This window comes from Egretta garzetta, unplaced genomic scaffold (genome assembly GCF_000687185.1).
Source record: "Egretta garzetta isolate BGI_Z169 unplaced genomic scaffold, ASM68718v1 scaffold297, whole genome shotgun sequence".
Classification (NCBI taxonomy): domain Eukaryota; kingdom Metazoa; phylum Chordata; class Aves; order Pelecaniformes; family Ardeidae; genus Egretta; species Egretta garzetta.
In genome coordinates, this window is record NW_009260410.1 from 1,011,410 (window position 1) to 1,036,322 (window position 24,913).

At 38.0% G+C, this 24,913-nt stretch overlaps 1 protein-coding gene across 3 annotated transcripts in view; it reads right to left on the reverse strand.

The window, feature by feature from the left end:
- The window catches only part of LOC104130522 (aldehyde oxidase), a 47,623-nt gene that overhangs the window by 22,075 nt on the left and 635 nt on the right, over window positions 1-24,913 (reverse strand). For all 3 annotated transcript variants that reach the window (XM_035899025.1, XM_035899026.1, XM_035899027.1), the window contains exons 2-20: window positions 24,486-24,543; window positions 21,206-21,302; window positions 19,352-19,460; window positions 18,678-18,804; window positions 17,754-17,815; window positions 17,069-17,149; window positions 16,348-16,428; window positions 15,127-15,271; window positions 14,861-14,953; window positions 12,334-12,485; window positions 12,003-12,096; window positions 9,305-9,414; window positions 8,509-8,693; window positions 7,192-7,354; window positions 6,232-6,324; window positions 4,142-4,311; window positions 2,672-2,798; window positions 2,005-2,127; window positions 743-839 (exon numbers count right to left, since the gene is read on the reverse strand). In XM_035899025.1, the coding sequence (XP_035754918.1) occupies window positions 743-839; window positions 2,005-2,127; window positions 2,672-2,798; window positions 4,142-4,311; window positions 6,232-6,324; window positions 7,192-7,354; window positions 8,509-8,693; window positions 9,305-9,414; window positions 12,003-12,096; window positions 12,334-12,485; window positions 14,861-14,953; window positions 15,127-15,271; window positions 16,348-16,428; window positions 17,069-17,149; window positions 17,754-17,815; window positions 18,678-18,804; window positions 19,352-19,460; window positions 21,206-21,302; window positions 24,486-24,513 (2,137 nt within the window). In that variant the 5' untranslated portion in view covers window positions 24,514-24,543. The remainder of the gene's footprint in view (window positions 1-742; window positions 840-2,004; window positions 2,128-2,671; window positions 2,799-4,141; window positions 4,312-6,231; window positions 6,325-7,191; window positions 7,355-8,508; window positions 8,694-9,304; window positions 9,415-12,002; window positions 12,097-12,333; window positions 12,486-14,860; window positions 14,954-15,126; window positions 15,272-16,347; window positions 16,429-17,068; window positions 17,150-17,753; window positions 17,816-18,677; window positions 18,805-19,351; window positions 19,461-21,205; window positions 21,303-24,485; window positions 24,544-24,913) is intronic.

Here is a 24,913-nt window from a genome sequence, read left to right on the forward strand (position 1 = left end):
CTTCCAGTGGCATCAACAGAATTTGATTAACAGTGGAACAATATTGCTTACAAATGGTGACAATATTAAATAAAACATATATAAATTAAACAAAGCATGGACATACTGGACCAGGTCAAGAAGAAAGCCACCAAGATGGCGAGGGGGCTGGACCACAGGATGTGTCAGAAGAGGCTGAGAGAACTGGATTTATTAATCCATAAAAAGAAAAGGGTATAAGGGGAGATCTTATTGCTGTCTACAACTATCTAACGGGAAGGTGTAGAGAAGCGCGAACCAGGCTGTTCTCAGAGAGGCACAGTGGAAAGATAAGAGGCAATGAACGTAAAATTTCCAACTCGATACAAGGAAAAAAAATTTCACCATGGAAGTGGTCAAACATTGGAAGAGGTGCCTGTAGAGACTGTGGACTCTCCATCTTTGGAGGTATTCAAAACCTGACTGGCCATGGCCCTTAGTAACCTGCTCTAACTGCACCTGCTATAAGTAGGAGGTTGGACTAGATGTCCCCCTTCCAACCTAATTATTCTGAGATTGTGTTTCAAGGACAGAGGATGTAGAAAGCTTGAATGTAGTAGTAGGACCACAAGACCACTAAGTTTAATCAGTTTCTTCCAGATGACCAAGAGTTTTCTCAGGCCTAATGGCTATATGGAAAAATGGTAGAACTGGGACTTGAAGAACAGACAGACAAACCCAATTACTGACCACAACTTATCACCAAATGTATTCTGCAGTTTACCTTCAATTATATTATCAACAGTTTCAAATGCTTGATCAACATTTCCTTGTTCTAATGTTCTTTTTGGCTCAAAGAACGAGTTGTACTTTATAGCTTCCTGCAGTGGAGAAAAAGAGAAACAATTTTTTAAAGTATTTTAAAGGTTCTCAGCTTGTCGTGGCATTTTACTCTCAGGAGAAACACCATTCTCTTCGGAGATTTGAACCAGAAGCTATCAAAGCCAATGAACAACTGTATTTCATCACTTTACTGTCATTGTTGATGAGTTTGTATATTCAGTTCCAGCAATTCTTTCCCAATGTATCTTGTGTTACTGATGATAGCAGTTCCTGAAGGAAATGCATTCAGTTTATTCAGCTTGCTCTTCCCTCTCATACACCTAGCAAGTGACCAAGAGAGCGCAGAATAAGAATACAACCCCATCATCCAAAGAGTGATGCCATTAAGAGAGGAAGAAATCACAAGGATTAAGTAAAATTAGGATCTATTTATTATTATTTGCTTTATTTCTAATAAGACTTCATTGGAGTTTCAACTATAATGAAATATTAGTCAAACTTGCCAGTCTTTAAAAAGAGACTAATTCTATTTTTATAACAGAAAGACTGTTGTTACACCCCGCACACGTTATGGAAACAAGCCGAAAACTGACTACCAGAACTAATTCTAGTTTCCTGCAAATGCCTCTTTAGTTCCTTACTTCCGCTCATCTCATTAACCTAGCATAAGTCTGTTTCCCCTATGACTCCCACATCACATTTCTAAAATGTTCTATATCCCTAACATCTTTCCCCTCACATTCCCCCAACACTTTTTAAGTCCCCAGTCTAACTTTGTTGGCTTGGTAGCCTGACAACAGACACAAAATCCTACAGAATAATCAGGAGCTGATCGTTTAGTCAATATACATACCTTGATTGACCAACTGATAGCTACCAAAATAATTATAAACAACCAGTGTGCTCATTGCCTTTTCCTCACTGGGAACAATAAAAGAGTTTTTATTTTCTACTCTAGTGTTTATTATTAGGAAACTTAATACCTTTGAGACTGTTGCCTAGCTATCACAAGTGGTCAAAATTATCTAAAAGGTCGAAAAATTATTTATAGGGAGGCTGACAGACTAGTTAATTGGATGTTCATATTCACCTTATTTCCTTAGAAAATCATGTTTAAAAAGCAAGTGAAGGGCGTGAACGGTTTCTTCCATTAATTATATAGATAAAACAATGGAAAAGCAAGAGAAAAGAAATTATTAGTACCTCAATTGTTAAGATCACTGGTTCCAGCACTTCATACTCTATCTTCACTTTTGCAGCTGCTTGTTTGGCATGGACATCTGAATCCGCGACCACAGCACAGACAATCTGACCCACACAAATCACCTGTAAAATACACATCACTTAAGAGAACCAGTGGATTCAAATTATTCCCATAGGTGTTGCTGATATTCTTCTTTCATGTAACCACTGTTCATGTTTCCTTTTTAGAATTTTGCTTTGACTTAGGATCTTTATATTTTTTAGATCATCCACGAAGTTAACAAATTATTAGAAATACCAGTATAACTGGGGAATCAAGGAAAATACAGTATTCAACAACTGATAAGTGATTTGGGAACCTAACTTTCAATGAAATATACTCTTCCAACAACTCAGATGGTTTTGTGAGGTTTAATCTGTATTCTTCTGATTTATGTATTTTTTTCTCTAGGCAGAATGTAATGCACAGTGCCTATTTTGAAGCTGAAAAGGGAGTGGGGAAAAAAATGTAAAAATTTACTTTGTTATATGCCGAAAGTGATTCCCTGACATACATACAATACAGAAATTCAAGAGTAAGCGAGTAAAATTTCATTATAAAAATCAGAAGAAAACCAGAAAAACAGTAAAAATGAAGAAAAGTTTTTTAGAAAGATTGTAGTTATACCTTGTTTCTTGCAAATATAATCTCTGGATCACTGGAGTAGTAAAACTCGTTTGTAGCTGGTACATCATGAGCTGTTATGATATCGAATACACCTGGTCCTTTTAGGGCCTCTGAGGTATCTATAGATCTGATTGGGATATGGGAAGAGAGCAGTGTAATTCATTAGTTTTACAAAGTGTTGCACAGAGGAAGGGGAAGACAATACAGAGATATGTTTCTTGTACTGCCAGGACCTGCTCATAGATTCAGGCATATCTTTTCCTTCTCTCTCTGGCATGCAAAGAAGTGCAGGTCAAAGGCAATTTAAAAATTCTACTAACCTACTTCATTTCTAGGAAATACTCTAGATGCAACAGGGAAATTGTTGGCCCATTAAGCTACCTGAACGGCACTGGTTTAATAAAAATCAATGCACAGTTACATGGCTACAACTGCAACTTTCTAAGACCTCACAGCCTACACAGATATCAAACTGATAAATAAGCATCTACAAATGGAGAGTTCATGTAGAGAATTATAATAGAAATGGCAAGACCAGTATAAATGGAGAATGAATGGGTATGTATGGGTGTAGAAGGATCAGCAAGAATGGCAGGTCTATAAGACTGGCATGTTTTGATAGCACCTAGTTTAGCAGGTCATCAAAATCCCAGCACATCTACAGGCATCTCCTCTGGATGCCCAGATCAGAAGACAAAGGAGAGTGGATAAATCCTACTGACTCACAGAGATGGGGGTGATATCAGCTCCATGATGGCACCAAAAAGAGCACATCCAAACCCAGCATACTATCACCAACCTAAGAATAAGCCAGGAAATATGACAAGGCCTCTATAGCTAGGATCCCCAGTCCTCTCTGTCATCACAATTAATCCTGACCAGACCATCTGGATATGTCTTGGTGCCTAAATGCTGGGCAGACAACTTGGATATGTGCATTTTGGTGCCTGGATGTTGAACAAGCTGCTAGAATAGGTGTATCTTGGCAGTGTAAAAACATGAGTGAAAACAGTTTCCTTTCAAAATAAAATACTCTTCCCATCTTCCTCTCCTGTAAGTCCTCACATGAGTTTTGCTACCTCGTTGCTGCAATGTTGCAACACTATTTCTTACATTTTGAACAATTTTCTTTTTTCAGAATAGAGTTGATATTTGAAAGCTATGTTGGTAAAGCTGAGTCTCAGTGCCTGCTTGCACTGCGCAGCTCAGGACTTTGCAGCTAGCTCTAGGCTAGCTCTAGGATGGTTCATGGACCAGAAAGAGTTCAATCTTCTTAGTACAGTAATATGGAGTAAGACACTTAAATCCAAACAGAGCCTTCTACTAGAGGGACAATATTGCTTCTGGCACCTGCGCCAGTGCGGGTATCAGGCATGCTGTTCTGTACACACATAGCTGATCAGTCTGCTCTAAAAATCTCAGGCAGCAATTCATAACAACACTTTCTTCAGATACACTTTGAACACTTACACAATCTTAGCGTGAGCTCTGGAACTAGTGACAACAGCCAGGAAGAGCTCCCCATCCACAGAAGGAAGGTCATCAATGTAAACTGCTTCACCGGTGGCATGCTTAATTCCAGAGTGGTGCATAATGGGCCGTCCTACAGGATCCTGGGGAGACTGACCCGGCTCTATGTCCTGTACAGTCAAAAATACACACCCCACACCCCTAAACAGTTAAAAAAAATAATAATCATGCTATTCTTATAGTAATCAGAAAATCAAACGAAGGAACAACTGTTCATATTATCATCTTTTGGTTCAATAACGAAAACAGATGTGGATGCAGGACCTGACTCCTGCTCCTGGGGTTTTCTTCAATTTCTTCTCTTAGGGAGCCTTCTGAGAGCCTTGCACAGGTTTGTCTATTTGAATTTTTTCCCTTAATCGTTTACACCAAAGCGATACAAACAGCACTACTTTTGAGAAGGTCAGTTTCCTTCCTTACTGATTAGCGTCATGAAGCTTTTCCGAATTATTTTCACAAGATTCTGCTCTCTATTTTACCTGTGTCCAGTGTTGTAGTTTGAGCTATTTGCAGTGATTACTAGAATTTGTTTTCCTCACTGAAAGATTGCAACTGATCAATGTAAATCAGTGAGAAAATGTTGTTTAAATATTTCCTTCCTGATTACATTTCCTTGCACCTGTGTATTAATTTAGTGCCTTATTAACCTTATTTTGCTAAGTCTTTCCTGAAAGTTAATTCTGCCACACCAGCTAGTTGTTGCCAACTTCCAGAACACTTTTCCAATTTCTGGGTCAGTGTTCACACTAACTTTTTCCTTTTCTGCATTTAGAACTAATTATTTGCTCACACCCTTTTTTTCTTTTATAGCTTCCATCACGCAAGTGTTCTGGCTACACATTTCTACCGCCTGTACTTTCTGGCACACTTTCTGCTATTAGCCTAAGGCCAAGAACAGACATTTTTCACTTGACTGCCTGAAGTTCCTCAAATGGCTGTCTCAACCAAACCATCTCAAATTTTCCACTAACAGAATGACCAGGATATCTTTCAGGATATACATTCTTTTTTTACCCTTAAATTTAAGAGCTTACTAATGTTCAGGTAAAGTACTCCAGAGAAAAGATAGGGAATTCCAAAATTTAGATAGAAATTTGAAGCGAAAAAACACATTTTCTGGGTTTCTAAATAATTTCTGTTGCTCAGTGCCAACAGATTTGAAGAGTTTCCATTTATATTGTTTAGTCACTGTCTTGCAGCTGGGGAAGAAATTGCTGAAAGTCATAAAGAACTAGTTCCTTTGATCCTGGCCCCTTTTATAAGCCTGTAGCATCTTTTTTTGCATGATAACTCTGAAGGAAGCTGAAGATAACAACTTGAACAAATTTAAAGTATTTACAGCTAAAATGTTATTCTAAAGAATATCTGAAAATAAAAAAATATGTTTACCTAGATTTCACTTGAATTTTCTTTAGGTTTTCAAAAACTGGAGACTTCTACTTGTGTATTGAGGGTATCAAAATATCAAAAATCCTTGCACGAGTTCCCACCATGATCTAGTCACAAGGGTGAGCTCAGAACATTCAAAAGGTGTTCTTTGCTGCCCTCTACTGCTGACTTCTCCTTGAATACTCATTAATTTGCTCGGATAGCCATCATTCATTCCTAAACCTACAGTAAGACCTAAGAGCTCTCTGAGATCTTAAGAAAAGTGTAGCATGAGACAAGAATACTATAGCAATAGCTATAGACTTGGGGTTTTCAATCTTTTTTATTTTCTTCTAATTTTTTTCCAATTGGGCTGCATACTGCAATATACCAAATTTAAGCAGTCTGACAATGGAGTTTTTTCAGCATGTTTATCTTTTGAGAACTGTTTAGAAGAAGTGAGTATACCCATATGAGTCTATTTTTACAGAAAAGGTTTTTCTAATTGACATACAGTTAAAATCAAGCATGAATAGCCACCCTCTTGCCTTCAATCCTTTGGAAAATTTGTACCTGAGCTTCACAGCAAGGGTCATGCTCGAATCATGATTTTTTACCAAGTCTTACAAAGCACAGAACAATCTCAGAATAAGATCACTTGCCTGGTATATTTGGATACTCTGGGGCATTTTGGTTTTGAAATCTTGTAGGACACTCCTGTATTCCATAGGTATGCCAGGATAGTGGCAAGGATCCTGAAAAGGAAGTGAATTACTACTAAAATTCACATTTTGAACATTCCAATTAAAAAAGCTAACAACTAAAATCACCAAATACAAACTCTTCATACTGGAAATTCCTTCAAGACTCTCACAAGCTAGAAAGGCTCTAAAATAACAATTTTAAAACAATGTAGAGTTTTGATATTTCAGTAAATAATATTTAAAAATATATTGGATTCAACAAACATGCTTGTTTAAAGTAAGCAACATAAAACGGGTATAGTCAGAAGTGCTTTGTTCTGGGGTCTGATCAAAATTGGCACAGAATCACTCCTGGAGATAGTAAATTACCTAGTAATGGTAATTCAGAGGAAAGAGATTAAGGTAACACAGAAGAAAAAGGCAAAAGGGATATTTTTCCTCATAAGAAGAGATTTAAGGAAAAAATGAGCAAATTACACCTAGAATGTATTGGGAAGTGAAATTTTAGAGTCCTCCTCTCCCAACTCATACAGGAAGCAGGGTTGGTTTAACACCTACACTCGCTTTCCAAAGCCTTTATTTCTATGCTGTCTATTTATGTTTTGAACTACAGACAGATGGAGTAAGATCTCACGTATGTTTTCTTTGGGTCTGGGAGCTCAATACTGATATATTGTTGCATTAATATTGCTCAATTTTTTTTTTAAAGACTAACCTCCAAGGTAAAGATATGTGAGCACTTAAACATTAAATGGGCATCTCTCCATCAATCTCTTTGGGAGTTAAGCACTTACATTCTTCCATATATCTGAACCCCAAAGACAATATTTAGCACATTGTACAAATTGCAAGCATCAACAGATAGAAAAAAATCCTTTCATTTGCTTGCACAAAAGCAGACATGGAGAACTATTTTACCGTTGTCTTTAATGACTGCAATACTTCCAGGAAAAATCTGTAGAAGAAACTGACTATCAAAGTTTTCTTATAGTCTACTTTTTCACCACTGGCTGAGCCTGGAAGAGCAATTTCTTTAAGAACTAGCCTGCAAGCTTCATCCAACATTTGTTCATTCCAGTGTCTGTCAGGAAGAATAATAGATACAATCAGACCAGGACTCAAAAAAATAAATACAAATCGCAGTAATACATTTGTACCATGGACCACAGCCATAATCCTGCTCACAATGAAGCCAAAATATTGATTCCAATAATGGACTGCAATTTTGGAAACCGTGTAAGTCAATACTGCTCAAAGAAGGAAGGCCCTTTAAGTCAATGGAATTGAGTGCTATGCCAGCCTTTTAAAAATAAATAAATAAGTAAATAAAACCTATGACAGCTTTAAAGCTGATTTAACAGTCTTATAGGTTATTGCTATTCTGCAGATACCATCCTATCTTTAAGGAAAAGTGGATAACGATATTGATGCAAACTGTAGATGCTTTCAGCGGACCTGATTACTGCTGGATAGTTGTTACATTTTCTGAAAAGGCTGTCTCCCTGAAGTATCTCAACACAGTTAATTCTCCACAGCTACACAACCTTAGGTATCAAAATATGTATTTTTTAGAATAAATTTAATCATGTAAAGGAACAAAAAATAATGAATACTTCAACTAGTGAAACAGTTGCTTATTAAATGGTAAAACAGTTGAGTGTTTAGATAAATGGGTTTACACTGCTTGAATTATTTGTAATTTTTTTCCCCCAAACCTTGGAAAGATGCTGCAAAGTGGGAGGGAATTTCAGGGATTAACTTCAGAGATTATTAGGATCATGTAGATGAAGAGTTACTTAAAAGGTTAAGGCTTGATTTGTGCTCCTAAATTTATTGGCCACATCTGAAGTTCTCAAACTTTGCATCTATTAAAGCCAAACTGAAGGACTCTACAACACTGATACTAGGGGATTATCAAACCTATGGAATATAGCATCATTTACCAATGCTTGGGTTCAGGTCCACAACTGAATACATATACCTCATCCACCTATCTCACAGCTCATATCTCATACCTCTCTGCACATTTCACCCCAGAGTTGCACCCACGTGCAGACTCCAAATTGTAACAATCCTGAAAAGTCATCATTCAAGTCTGACCAGATCATTCACTTGAATATATGTGGCATCAGCCAGGCAACTGAAATCTTTCTGTACTTTCATGCTCCAAGTAAGTACACCCAAGCTTTCAAAGTCCCTTTATTCAGAGATATAGAGAAGGCAGAGAAATTGTACCTTCCAATAAGTGTCCAACAGGTTTGTTTTGCACAGACTGTGGTTGAGACAGCACCTCCATAGAAAATGCTTAAATCCTTTATTATGTCTGTACCTTCTTCAAAAAGGACTCTCATTCCAGCATTGGTTATTGGGAGAGCATTTTCCCGTCTTGGTGCTTGTCGAAATGCAGAGACATACTCCCCCTGGGCAAGACCAGACAGAAGTGGGTAACCTGCAGACATGTAAGTATCTGAAAGCAGAACTTGTTACTGCACTATGTGAAGCAAGCAATAAAAAATGAAGAGCATAAATTCAACTTCCTGATTATTCAAGACCATACACTTCCTTCTCTTGACCTTTCAGTAGCTTTAGCATCTTTGATTTTCTAGCAGCCCACCCCCAATCTTCCATCATCTACACAGTGACCTAGATTTTGTCATGGTAGATAGCTGGAAGGCAGGGATCTTGTGGAGTGGAGTTGTAATTATAACAAGACCAAAAGCTTAGAGGCTTCAAAGAATTGTGAAACTTCAGTACTCAGATAACATGTCCCATAATTCTCTTACAAGATCCCATATCCACTCTTGCAAACACAATGCCAGTTAAAAAGTTTTGTCTAAATACCACTCTTAATGTGAGTTGGGTTTTGGCTGAAACTGGGAGATAGTATGGCACTGACAGGATCAACTGTAAGGAACCCAGAAAGTGAGCAGTAACAGTGTTACTTTAAACATAGGGATTATGCCCCCTCCTGTTCTTTATTTAATAGTCTTTAACTCTGCATAAAGCAAATCTAAATAAACTAGGAACTTACCTTCCTAGAATGGGGAACATGGACAGAGACTAAGATCTCTTCTGGCATAATGGTATTGTTACCAATTCCATCTGCAAAAATATCACTCACAGGAATCTGTCGCTTTCTTCCTAAAAAAAAATATCCCCAAAGCAGAAACTTCTGTACAATTGTGCAACCAATATACATCAATCATATTTCAATTGGCAAGAAACTCCTGCAGCCTTCCCGAGTAAATAATAACTGCAGAGTTTTCAGTTGTATGCTTTATCAGTTGTATGCTTTATAAATACAAATGACTGCTCTATCTTCCATAGTATCATAACACCAGAGTCCTAAGAAAGTGCCCAGAGATCAACCCCCTTTCCATAATCCTCCCTTCTGATACTGCCACGATGATCCCATCCCCACTCCTGTCAATCTGTTCCAAATCTCTGCAGCTACTGTCATCACTACCAAAGAATGAGGAAGAAAACTGAATGGGAGAGAACTGCTGCAAAAGTAAAAAAAAAAATAAATAAAAAACTACTGTTCTGTTTTTGTTCTGAGATTCTGAACACTTCTAGGAGTCCCGAAGGGAATAAATGCTATAGCCTTTTCCCTTCTCTTTTTGATAGATTATTCTAAAAGGGACTATGTTTGTCTTTCTACAATATATACACTACTAAAGATGGGATTTTCAATAGAGAAAAGGACAAAATTCTGCAAGGAACCTAAACTTGCAAGAGTCCTTTGAACACTTAAACTTAATTTATGCTACATCGGGTTTGCCAATATCACTACACAGTTAACCTAGCAAGCCTTCTGGAAATGCAACTTTTTAACACATATAATTGATTCTATTAATTAAACACAAGCTCCATTGGCTCAAGTTTTGCTGGTAGGACCGCAACTGTCCCAGTAACACAACAGTCAAGTAGCATTGTTGTTCTGCAAGAACACAGAGGCATAAACATTGTACAGAAAAAAATCCACAGTGATTTACCAGTGTAGAATTTAACCATGTGTGTCTGACAGATGAAGTCAAAGTGTATTTTTTACTAGTCTTCTGCATCCTTTGCACATTTCACATGCTGAGGGATCCAATGCATTTTTAAATAAATTATTTCTTATTGCGAGACAATACTTATCTTGCAGTAGCCCTGACCTATCCCAAGAGTTTCTATAACCAGATAATCTTCTGTGCCATTTTTAAAAGGTTCACTTATTAAAATACTCCCCTCACATTCAATGAATATGATAATTCAAGACTGTCTGCTTTACAGCAAGATTATTTTCTTCATGTTTTTCATGTTACATGTGATGATGACACTGTAACCTGCTCATCCTAGAATATCATTTAGCATTACAATTGCATTCCTCAAATACAACTAGTGTGACAGCAAAACTTTAGTAAAGGAATTTTATTTTGCTGAAGTGTGAATCTGAAAAATAACACCGTTAAGAATAGCAGCATTGGCATTTCTGGATTTTTGCCTTTGTAATTCCATCCAGAATACACTTGATTTAGATACATAAAGATTATTGTCCAATGCCACCTGGGAGCCTGCCAGTATCAAGGAAGGTGCATTTTCTCTTACACTGCGATCTAATATAAATATTAAGAACTAAAAGTGATCCTGCAGCCTCCTTTTCTGAGGAAGGTGCATTTTCTCTTACACTGCGATCCAATATAAAGAACTAAAAGTGATCCTGCAGCCTCCTTTTCTTGAATGATCCTCTTTTCCTATGTTTCATTGACTACAATTTGGTAAAGAAACATGTTAAAAACCTGTGACAACACCTAAAACCCTCTCCCAGCAGTAAAGTTCTGCTAGGTTAACAGAAAGAGATATCAATCAGTGATCCTATTCATCACTCAAATAGGTAGGCTCATCATCAGATGATAAGAAGATGCAAATGTTTGTACTTTCACTTCTCTGAACAACATTCCGACAAGTATTTTTCCTCTCAATGACAAACTATGCAGGAAGAAGTAATGGAAATCATACAGCATAAGTTTTTGTGTATCTATCTGTTCCAAGAAATCCTGGCTCAGAAACAACCCCTTGAAGAACCTGTATTTCAGGGTGTTGAGTAGAGTATTACATGGTCTGAAATGGCAGCATGCACCCTGTCCAGATCAAGAACAAAAAGGACATAAGCCATCTAGAAGGAAGAGTGTGCAATTCCAGGCCACCAGATAGCTCATGTTTACCAACAGTTTCATCAGCCTTCCAATGGTAGTGCACAAGAAAAGGAGCAGGTAGAGGGGAGTATATATGTGGTGATGGAAGGAAACTGAGGAAATGGGCAGAGAAAAGTTTGCTGGACTAGTGGCTCTTGTATCAGAAATAAGTATCTGTGAGGAACGAGAAGTCAGAGTTCTCAGGGCCAGATGGTGATTTTAAAACCAGGGCAAAGCATCAATTATAGAAAAAAGCCTACGAGGATGGTGGGGAGGTAGTATACAGCTACACAAATTGTGAGGTTTCATGAGTGTTTATAGTAATTCACTGCCCACTGAAGTACATGTGACCTGGTTGGTCTGAATGCTTACCCTTGACATGAGAGTCTTTGACACATTCTTTGTTTGCAAATTGCTTCTCTTGCAGGCGTGATCTTGTATGAGAGTGGGAAAAGCATGCCTTGAGCAATGCTCACCTGTTATTCCCCTCTCCCCATACAATAGGATCCTGTACCTCTGGCACTACTACAGAGACAAGCTATCTGCGCTTACCTCTTAAAGCCAGATTGAGCATACAGTTGCTGGCTGCCAGAATTGGATTCAAGTCTGAGGTTGATTTTCTACTTATGATGTTTCCACCTAGTGACTTGAAAAAAAGAAATTTACATCACTTTTCTCCATCACTTTCACGTATTTATGTTGTGACAATATAACATGCAGACTATACATAAATTTATACATATCAAAAGCTCCGAAAAGACGTATTGATAGAAAATCCGCTGTTAAAAACAGAATTAAAAATGCAAGTTTTACACGTGGTCAGGAGAATTTCACATTTGTTACAATTTGTTACAATTGTTATTGCAAGCAACACACAACATACAGCAACGTTTCTTATCTGTTCTCCACCCAGAGTTCTTAATTGCTGCAAGACAGCACGGAAAACCTTTGTCTTCTCTTCAGGGAACTCTGAGATTGCATTTGTCAAGACGTCTTTCACTAGAGAGAGGCTGCAGGCAGCTCCCAGAGTTAAACCTGCAACCAAAAGATTACAAAACTGTAACTTGTGAGTTGCTTTATTGCTTGGGTTTTAAACTATGTTTAGACTGTAGAGCTAGGACTGCTCATGTGGAATACAGGCAGATGTAAGGAAAGGGACCTTTGCCTATGAAAGATACTGTGACCTTTCATTTCAGGAGACTGAGGGTAAAATTTCATGGAATGATGAAACTGAGCTAATAGCTCACCACTTCTACTAAAAGAGGAATCCCTTCTCTGCTCCCAGCTGCCCATTCCAACTACTTCCCTTGCACCAACTTTGATTGAGTACATGTTTAGATATGTTTCACTCAAAGGTGAGTCAGCTTCAAATTTCTCTCTTCCTATTTTTAAACATGATTTTCATCATAATTTGATCTCGTTTTGCATATGTACATTCTAGTTATTCTCCTAAGGTATGGGTAGGTAGTATTCGCAAAAGAACCCAAACAGTCCTAACATTGAATATGGTATTCTTTTTACCGTTAGAAAGACAACCTGTAACTATATGTATTTATTTGAGTAGTTATAAATTTTTTAAGATTATACTTTATAAAAATTTCAATATTATAAAGTGGCAAACAGTGCCTTTGTATTCAAAATCATTAATAGACTTTATGTAATGTATGAATGTTTTGAATGAACACTGGAATTCAATAAAAATATAAATAAAATATATATAATTTTTAAATGGCCTTTTATTACTTGAGTACAGCAATACTAAATTTTGTGTATTTAAACCAAAAGTTTAATCAAGACATGTTTTGCATTTAAGTCTGATTCAAGAGAAGAAATACTATTTCTGGCTGGCAAGCTAAACTGCATATCTCTCGTTTTAGAACTAGTAACACCTTCTCATAACTAGATTTTATTCATAGAGTAAAAGAAACAATAAATATTCTCCCTGCTTCCTTTCAATTCCCAACCACTTTTCAGCTAAGAACAAACTAGTCATTGACTAGAACTGGATGACTGATCTGAAATGAAAAAGATATTCTAAATGCAATGGCAGAACTGTCATATACAGTTTACCACTTCAAAAAAGTGGCTTCAGGCATACAGCAAGTAACTTTCATCAGATATAGGGTTTGATTTTCTTTAAAACTTTGGCAATAAACTTGCACAACAAGTTACAATAAGCAATGCTGTTGATGTTTATGATTGTTATGAATGTTATGATTGAGAACAAGATTAGTTAATGCATGTTAGCTATGCCAGTTTAATCACAGCCTTTTTTTCTAATGTGGACAAGCATGCAATGTTGCTAACTCTCTGTGAAATTTTTTAAGATTATACTTTATAAAAATTTCAATATTATAAAGTGGCAAACAGTGCCTTTCTATTCAAAATCATTAATAGACTTTATGTAATGTATGAATGTTTTGAATGAACACTGGAATTCAATAAAAATATAAATAAAAATATATATAATTTTTAAATGGCCTTTTATTACTTGAGTACAGCAATACTAAATTTTGTGTATTTAAACCAAAAGTTTAATCAAGACATGTTTTGCATTTAAGTCTGATTCAAGAGAAGAAATACTATTTCTGGCTGGCAAGCTAAACTGCATATCTCTCGTTTTAGAACTAGTAACACCTTCTCATAACTAGATTTTATTCATAGAGTAAAAGAAACAATAAATATTCTCCCTGCTTCCTTTCAATTCCCAACCACTTTTCAGCTAAGAACAAACTAGTCATTGACTAGAACTGGATGACTGATCTGAAATGAAAAAGATATTCTAAATGCAATGGCAGAACTGTCATATACAGTTTACCACTTCAAAAAAGTGGCTTCAGGCATACAGCAAGTAACTTTCATCAGATATAGGGTTTGATTTTCTTTAAAACTTTGGCAATAAACTTGCACAACAAGTTACAATAAGCAATGCTGTTGATGTTTATGATTGTTATGAATGTTATGATTGAGAACAAGATTAGTTAATGCATGTTAGCTATGCCAGTTTAATCACAGCCTTTTTTTCTAATGTGGACAAGCATGCAATGTTGCTAACTCTCTGTGGTTCTGTGTAGGCCTCTCTCTGCTACACAGCATAGCATGGTACAGAGATCACAAAGTAAATATTGCATGACTTGACACTGGAAACAGTATTACCAGAAAAATTACCCTTGCACTATTATGACTAATGGGGCCCAAGATAATATTGCTGGTCCATACTGCACTGTGTTATGAAGACAAAACTGTATCATACACTTGGATGGTGGTCACAGCCACCTTGACCTGGGAAAGAACCAACCATGCGTAGGAATGAGTTGCACAGCTTTTCACACCTTCAGCACTATGGAATGGAGCAGCATCCCTTACTGCAGAGGAATCTCCTATTTCTGAACAAAATAAAGTCTACTGACCGTCATCTGTGCATTTCACCACGTTCAGATCCGGGATCCTTGCAGGAGCAATAACGACTGGATGGAACACACCTCTAAATTTTATCTCCGGTCCTACCAGATAGGAACAGATGTAGACAAAAGACATTTTCCATGACAACTCCAGCATAGTGGAGCTTAAGCTCAAGCTTAAGCATGAAGATGCAAAAAGAATGATAAATGTAGCCCCACCCCTCCCATGCACATTGGAACTACGGCAAAAGGAGCCGTTCTGATTGCACACATACCCACACTGGTGTTCCCAACCACAAGAGGTGCTTTGGGGTGGACAGCTTTCAGATCCAGTAATTCATCTAAGCTTACAGGAGAAATCCATGTCATTCGCTCCCCATGAAAAACCAGAGTTCTTTTTGGTTGATTTTCAGCCATTCTCTGATAGGGAAATATGGCAGATGTAAATACTTAGACATATAGACAGGTGCAAGGTCTAATAGACAGTAGACTGAAAGTTGAAAGAAACAATGGCAGTTTTGCTTAATCCTTCAAACTTGGGCAGAAACAGGACTGTTATGCTGGCTCTTTGCACAGTGGTGGATTTCTAGACTGCATGGGTGAAATATCTTCAATTAATTAATTAAGCAAATAATGTAGGAATAGATCCTGAAATTGCTGAAAACATTAGAAAAGTGATTAAAAATATTTAGGGAGGTGTTTGCATGCATAGCTTGCTTGGATACCACCAATGACACTGGCAGCAGCATCCCTTTCTAGATTAAGCATGCATGTGGATGTCTCTCACTCTTCTAGCAATGTTCACTGATCACTTTGAAATAGCTTCTGAGCTAGTGGTGGTACAAACACACAGTCAAGAACGCCTGTTCCACAGTTCCAACCGTTCTCCATAAGCAGCCAGCCAGTTACAGAGAATTTGGCTTTGAATCTACAGATTGAAAATAATGTAAAGCAAACAGCTTTCAGTTTTTCTAGGGCAAATACTGCTGTCCGTAATTAAGGATGCCTGACACTTCCCATTTCAGTGCCATTATTTCAGCTACTTACATCTTTATCATACTTTAATCACTGGGGCTAAGCACTTCCCAGTCTGGGTGGCTATCCGAGGCTGACATTTTGACAGAAAAGACCAGCAAAACTATTAAGCCACAAAATGGGGAAAACACATTGTTTTGCCAATGTTAAAAAGTGTTGACCATTCAGTTTGCAGAGAAGCATTTATATCTTCAGGAACTACAATGAAAACCCAGTTTAGGTTACTTCTTTGTATTCTCCCCTAATACCTAACTCTGCAACTTCATTTTCCCAATATGATTATTTTTTGTACGTGAATATTCAAGAAGCTCACTGGAAAAAAAATTTTGAATTTATATTAAAACATTATGACATTTCTTCTGATGAATTACTGCTAAGCAGGACTTCAGAATGAGTTATGAACTATGAATGACTAAGGAAAATATAGAGCTAAAGAATAGTCTAGAAGCAGCAAAAATTACCATTAGTTCTGGAGGAAATATAAGCTCCTGGGTGGGATCTAAGGGCTGGAATTCATCTGTTGAAAATAGTCTGGTGGAAACCTTAAAAAGAAAGAAAACAAGCAAAGACCAAGAATTTTCTCTCATCATTATCACATCTCATCATTCCACTACCACCCCCAAAAAAAGCAAAACCAAAACCAAACCATGAAGGTCCCACTGAAGTCAGCAGAAAATTAATAATTCATCATAAGTCTGATTTTTAAGAGTGCATCGGTTCTTCAGATTCAAGCCAGTGGTTAGATTCCTAAGAGATCAGTGGTTACATTCAGATCATCACTGATCCTTGATTTAAAACAGTTCCACATATGGCCTGATTTCTTGCACAATGTGATGATCACTGTATGAGTAGAGCTGAGACTATTAATATTCCTGAACTTGAAGACCTGCTCAAATCTCAGCTTTGGAAATCCAAACTACCTTATACCAACTATCTGCCACATCATCACCTCCTCATACAAATATACACAAAGAATCCTTAATTTTGAGAAATATCTCCAAATGCCTTTCAAGGAATACTAAAATATCTTATTTTACAAATAATATTGTGTAAGGTGAATAGGTGGAAGATAAAAATGGCAGAGTATACTGCATTTACTTTAATTACAAGAGAAAAGCCATGCAATATTCTTTCTGTAAGTTTTATAACCAAATAGGACAGGTGAAATACTTAAAACCCTACCTTCTCTTCCTTGTCAAACAAATCATCTTCCTGATCCAAGCAACACTTCCCATTTGTTTTCCTTTGACGACAAACGGATTCCTAAAGTAGGAATATTGCACTAGTGAAGTATTGCCCAGAATGGCAATGAGTTAAAGCCTGCTTAAGCTGGTAAGAGTGTCTCTTTATATTTCAATAAAGTTCTAGATTAAGTTTAATAATAAGCTAAATTGGAAGGATTATGTGTTAAAAAAGTGATATTCAAAAAGAGCTTAAAATCATTGGATGTTGAAGTCCTTAATACAAAATAATTCATACTATGTGACATTCAGTTGACCTTGTGAAAGCACACATGGAAGGCTGCATTATTTCTTTTACTCACTGTTCACTCTCCCATTTCTTTCACTTTAGGTTTCTGACACATTGCATTACATGATAAATTACTACGAACGTTGATCCAAATTCTGCTTTTTTTTTATGCCAGTACTGACTCACAGCAAACCACATGGAGTTACTTCAGATTACTCTTCATAATCCAGGCTAGACACCAAGTTAATTTGTGTTAATCAATTTTTGTAACAGGTTAGGCCACAATACACCTTACTCAGACCTACACCAGAGGGAAGAGATGATCTTAATGAAAATCTTGATGGTTTGTATACATATATATGCACGATCTAGTGTTCCTATCATCACTACTTCTTACCTTACAGAAGGTTTTACAGGCATCTAGGATTGGCCTATATCCAGTACAGCGGCACAAGTTCCCTGAAAAACAGAAATCAGTAACAAAAAGCTTTGTTCTAAAGCATGTGACTTTAAAATGTCGTGTCATTATACGAGGTTTGTGGTTTTGAAGCTTAAGGAGAAGTGTTAGCTCTCTGAACGACAAAAAAGATCAGTGTCAGAAACTTAGAACCCTGCAGCTCCTGAGGAAAAAGGCTGCTGTTTCAAGGGGAGTCTCAAATACTTGAAAGCTGCACTAGAGAGAATACTGACTACAATATTCTTCACCCACTCAAAATGCTCTTCTCCTTCCCCCTGACTTATTTCTAATAGTGAAGGAGGTTAGCATTACACCTTCATCTAAGTTCACCTCATAGTAACAGGAAATGCCTTTGGCTCCACCATGACTCTAGAGCACAACAGATGACAGAAGGCTATTTTACCTGCAATAAATGCTCACATTTTCCCTTAGTGAAAATGGTCTGCATCTCTCTACCTTATTTGACCATTTTATTCCAACCACAAAGGCGCTCTCCTGTGATGCTTATGACATTCTCAGCTCCAGATGTAATGGGATCTGAGAGACCTTCAGATGCAGCTACTTCTCCAATATGACATCCTTTTTGCACATCTGATTTAAAGCACTTCAAAAGACACATATGGGGATGATTTGAACACCTGTCTCTGAAACAACCCGCAGCTCCGTGCTTCATCTTCCAGGAGAAAAGAATGACAAAGAATACAAGGTCTGTACCCAGTAGCTACTCTGCTGGGAAGCACAATGATATGGAGTACATACATACATCCATGCACGTGTACTCACACATATGCACTCACATACACAAAGTATCTGAAGAAAATGGTCAAGGACATACGTACAAATTAAAAAGTTGGCAATATTTACCAGCCAGAGCTGCAATCATCTGCTCTGAAGTTGGTTCTGGGTGGTTTCTTAGCAAAGTGTATATGGACATCACCATTCCAGGTGTGCAGAAACCACACTGGGAGCCATGGCACTTGGCAAGCCTTTCCTGAAATGAAACACCACAAATAGCACTCCTTCCTGCACACATCACCATTCTAATGAACTCTCTCTTAAATGCGAGACACCACACTAAATGTTGTCTTCATGGTAAATCAGACTTTTTAAGTAAAACAATTTAAGCAATCTCAAATAACAATAATTTTTTTGGGTGTGATGCCCAGTCACATCTTACTAAGGAAGGTAATTAACTTTCAGTGGACATCTGTCTTTTTTGCATTCATGCTAAAACATCAGCTAAAAGGGCATTGTCCAAGATGCACCATTAGCCCAAACAGAGCACAAGCCTGATCCACTACAACAATTTTTATATACTAACTATTTGATCAGGCTGTCAGTATTAAAGCAAGATCCACCATTAGCCATGTCACCAGCCTTGCCCAACCAACAGGAACTTGTGTTGTCTTCTATTGTAGTTTAGCAGGGAGAATAAACATCATGTGAAATTCTTGTGCCCTAAAAGCACTGCCAGTAAAAGCCAGCCCATACAAAGGAAGAAATCAGTAATCCTGTACACAGTAATACCGTACCCTCACCTGAACTGGATGAACCCTGGTTTTTGTACTTCCAACACCTTCCACCGTGGTGACTGCCATACCATACAGGCAGCAAATGGGAAGCAAACATGCATTTGCTGAATAATGTCTTTGGATCATAAAGGAGAGTAAAGAACATGAATATTATTTCATTATAATAAAGATGCATTAATATTATTTTGCAGTCAATCAAGACATAGTTTGTATTTACAAAGCAGTCATTTCATTTGGAATGAGAAGAGACTAAGCTTTAGTTCCCAGTTTTCTTGTTCCCAGTATGAAAACGGTATCTATGAGGACAGTTCTGTAGAATTTATATCTTCCTCAATACTTCAGTCTTTTCTAACTGCCCTCTTGTCTCTCTTGCCCACAAGCAACCTGTCAAGTGTATTTTGGAGGAGGAAGATGGGGAAGGCAAAATTGGTGTAGTCATTTGCAGGCAGTAAAGAATTACTGCTGAAAATCTGTAATCAAATTTCTGACCCAAAGGAAATTCTGATGTAAAATAAGTATCATTCTAAATAGGAAAAACATACCAAAATGAAAATTCTTCAAAGCTTTTCACCACTAGCAACAAAGTGTTTTATTACAGTTGTGTGGTGAGTGAGTGTACCTTGGCTGAATGCCGCCAAGCTGCTCTATCACTCCCCTCCTCAGCAGGACAGAGAGGGAGGTGGAAAAAATGAGATGGAAAAAACCCCCCACCTTGTGGGTGAAGATAAAGGCTGCACATGGAAACAAAAGGAAAGCAAAGATTTTATTGTCTACTTCCCATCAGCAGGTGATGCCCAGCCACTTCCTGGGAAGCAGAGCTTCGGTATGCGCAGTGATTGCTTCAGAAGGCAAATGCCATAAATAACGAATGCCCATCCTTCCTCCTCCTTTCTCTTAGCTTTTATTGCTGAGTGGACATCATATGGTGTGGAATATCCCTTTAGTCCGTTTGGGTCAGCTGTCCTGGCTATGTCCCCTACCAATATCTTGCCCACCCCCAGACTACTGGTGAGGGGAGGAAATATTGGAGTGACCGCCTTGATGCTGTGTGAGCACTGCTCAGCCGTAGCCAAAACAGTGCTGTGTTACCAACACCTTTCTAGCTACCAATAGAAAGCACAGCATTATGAGGGCTGCTATGAGGAAAATTAACTCAATCTCAGCCAGATCCAAAACAAGTTGAAATGTTTCAAGCGTCATTCTGACTGTTTTAATTTCAACTTTTATAATAACTTTCAAGATTTTAATTTGTATTGCATTGCCAATGCAATGCAATTGTCAAAAGGAACAACCAGAGCATTTTTACTTTTTCCCCACCTAAAAAATGTTAAAGTGACAATGGCATGTTACCATTTAACAATTTGACTGGAGTTTTCTCTATTTAAAAGTAACTTATTCCAATTTTTAGCATAATGAAACTCTGGTTTTGAGTTTCAAAGTCCTTTTTGTGGGTGGGGTGTAGTGAGCGAGTTCAGTATTAAAGGGCTGGTAAGACTCAAACTTCTGCCTGCCCTATCTTCCTGTCAGTCATATGACAGAGCTGCAGGTAGTAGCCACATTCCAGTGGTCAATACAAAGGGTGTTAAATGTATGCCTCCTAAGGAAAAAACTCCTTGCAGGAGCTGTCAGCATATATGAGCAAATTAAGCATTTGAGCATGATAATTCAGCAAATTTACAACATAGCTGAATAAACAGTATTTTTTACAGTGTTCTCTTTTGGATTAAAGTCATCCCTTCCTTTGGATTCTTCTACTATTAAGTACAGATTTTACAACTTTGTTTTTACTGTTTCGTATCTGGAAATGGTATCTACAGTCATAAAATTCTGTGTGGTTTTCAAAATTTCTGTTAAGGATACCGTATCTTCTTCGAAACTGTCTCATAAGTTGATATCATCACTGTGCAGGCACCACAGCCACCTCCTCCACAGCCATACTTAGTTCCTGTAAGACGGACTGAAAAGCTGTCATTAGGGAAAAAAAAATTATCAGGTTTCATTTTGGTTTTTATTCTGCTCAAAAGCTTGAGGCCACCTTTTTTCCTGAACTACTCAAGAACACAGAATTGGTTGGTATGATAGCATATGTGTCAGACTCTTTTCTATGTTGGATTAAAATTTTTGGTGAAAGTAAGATTGAAGCTAAGGAATGACATGACCAAAATCCTGTTCCCGAGAAAACAGAAAACTTGACACTGACTTCTTTTGGAAGACGAGTAAGTTGGGACAGAAAGAGGAAGTAAAAAATAGTTTTCCAAGTGAAGGAAAGGAAAAGGAAACCAAGGGAAAAACGTGTAATAGGCAAAATAGCTATGTATCTGAGGTTCCAACACTAAACCAAATATCCCAGTGTTCCCCAGAAGGCCTGTTTATAGTCAGGATATTAACTTTGCATCTCATCTGAAAGATCAAACTTATGAGAGAAGTGCTCATGAACCTGGAACAGTGCCTAATCTAAAGCTGTGAATTGACAAACAGCTAATTTAAAGTTCTACAGCCACCAAAAGATGCCCTCCTCCCCATTTCTTCCTCCTCTTCTGTCCTTCCTCTTCCCAACATTATCTGCTCCAAAACCCAAGACCTTTTGCACCAAGTCTTTTTCTCACCAGTCCCTCCCAGGAGCTGACTAATGATGAGCTGACTAATTAGCAACTGAGTCCCTAATCCAGCTGAAAGCCTCTGTGTTTCCTGGGTTAGTTTTCTGCTGGCCTAATGAGTGGAATTAATACATGGAGAGGTCTGAGGAACTCCAGAGCTGGCACAAGGTGCAGGAAGAGAACTGTCTACCAGGAGCTGGTAATGATGGAGGGGAAACAGGCCGCATTCTTTTCACGCCACATCATCGACAGAAAAAAAAGTTTGTCAGTGTGAGGGTTAGCACTCTTCACTTGCAGTAAAGCTTTGAGACACATGTATTGCTTAAAGGTCTTATCTAATTGAGCTCTACCACTTATTCCACTGTAAAGTGCTTTACTGAGCCCTCTCATTCCACTGTAAAGTGCTTTACCGAGCCCTCTCACAGACATCCTAACCTGTCAGATAAAGCAAATACAATTTAAGATACAGTTCTTCTCTTCTTCTACTTCTATTTACTTGTTAATTTACAATGGGCCTTCCAGTTAATAACAAGGGTCTAATGTGCCAATTCCTATGGCATTTAGCCTCAAAAAACAAAGATGACAGTACACTTAGAGAGTTATCATACTGTACCTTGCACTTATAAAACACATTACTGGAAGATGCTGAAGTTCCTTATGCTCATTCATGCAATCATTTCACGTTACAAAGGGTTTGGCAACATCAGCATAAGATATTCCTGTCCTATATTTTTGTTCCCTGACACTAATTTTTATCTCTTTAGTAAAGTTAGCTATTTGCCTAGCTATGTTAACTCAACTCTCTGTGGACGCTTGCTGTGAAAAGGATTGGTTCCTCTACCTGGCTAACAAAGGGGTCTCAGACATGGCTAGGCAGGTGCATCCCAGGGAACAGCACACCGTCATACAGACCTAAGCAATAGAGGGCCGGAATACTGCAAGTTGATATTTAAATAGCATGGCGAAACCAAACAGCTCCTGAAAACAAGTTAATCTTATCATCATTTTATAAGCAGGGTACAATGATACAGAAAGGTTAAATAATTTTTCAAGGTGTCAGAGCAAGTCACTGCAGAGTTACATCGGTCAGTGAGATAATGCACTTTAACCAATGAAGTACAATGCTTGTGACAGGGGTGGTACTGAGCTACTTGGTGGGAGTCAGTCTGTTCTCCCAAGTAATAAGTGATAGGACAAAAGCAAATGGCCTCGAGTTGTGCCAGAGGAGGTTTAGATTGGATATGAGGAAAATTTTCTGCACCAAAAGGGTTTATCAAGCACTGGAACAGGCTGCCCAGGGAAGTGGTTAAGTCCCCACCCCTGGACGTATTTAAAAGACGGTAGACTGGCACTTAGGGACATGGTTTAGTGGTGAGCTTGGTAGTGTTAGGTTAATGGTTGGACTCGATGGTCTTAACGGCCTTTTCCAACCTAAATGACTCTATAATTCTACTTTTTATAGTCCAATGAAGTCTGAAGTTGTTCAAGTTACTGAAGAATAATTTCATAAGCACCATAACAACAGCAACTTACTCTGCTCCAGAATTCTCCTTATGACTGACGAGTAACAAACATGTTTTGACTGAAGTTTCTCTTTTGAGACAAACACAAAAACTCTCTCCTGTGTGAATTCTATAGCATATGGTACATCACTTGCCCTGTAGGAATGTTTCATGAGACAGTCTAGGAAGCTGCAAAAAGGAAAGAATCTGCTCTTGCCCACATTTGCTCCCTGCCCCCTGCTGTGAGTCCCTACGCATGTTCAAAATATTATGCAACAGCTTCATGAACTTGTGACGCAGCACGTTTTGGAAAAGTCCTAAAAACAGTTGAGAGCAGGCACACAGTCAGGCCTCTGAAATGGTGAAGAGAGGAAAAGATCAGAGCAAGTACTGCACAATTTGTAGCAACCCAGAAAGCCACTGAGCTTTCTGAAGCTTTTGACTGAAACCAAGACAGGAAGAAAGAGCCTTGTCTGCAAAGACAAAACTGGCAGGGTGAGAGCTCTAGCTCTCCCAACTTCTGTGTCTAACTAATTTTTTTTTCTGTTTTAAAAACACACTTGTTCATATATCTTACTATTAAACCTGGGGTTTGAGTTTAGAAATGTGTTTGGAGTTCTTATTGTAAGAAGAAAACAGATTACCTCAAAATTCTAGCAGACTCAGGGTCTCATCACAAGATCTCCCCTTTTCTGGGAGAGAGACAGAAAACTTGGAGACTCCTGTTCTGCCAAGCTTTACGTATACTGGCCAAAGGTTCTTAGGTTTCTTTAAGGTGGGGAGAGGGGAGGAACACAGATACACACATACACATCATGCCTGATGGCATAACTTTGTTTAAGAAACTAGGCTAAAAATACAGCAGCTCACTGAAGAGTATTTGGCTTAAGAAAGACACATAATTTAATACGGTTGTTTTATCTTACAGGAGTCACAACTTCCTTAAACTGGTAAATTACCTTTTAATTATCATTTGTGAGAACTTTACTTGAATAAGGCTTTCAAATGAGTGACTCAGGGGAACAGCCAAGAAAAGGATACGTCTCTTTCGCAGATAAGACAACAGCATTTGTTCAGGATCAGCATTTTTCTCTATTACCTGCAGTAAGAAATGAAAAAAAAGGTGTAACTAAGAAACAAAGGCTTTTCAAAATTCAGGGCACAGACTACATTCCCACAACAGCCAGAAGAGAACCCTTCTCTGGTTCCCTATCATAGAACTAGACTAATTGCCAAAGACCACAGGAGAATTTGGGCTCCTTCTGGAAATTCCTTCCCAGACAGACATGTTTCCAGAAAAGAAGTGGTGCCACGGCAACCTTGCAACTACTAAAAATAACTGCTGCTCAGTGAAAGGTCATACTGAGGGAATTTACCTTCAGCCCCACTAGAAATAAAAATACAATAGAGGCAGCATAGCATAAAGAAATAATGATCTGCAGATTATAGTCTCCCTGGCATTTTAACGT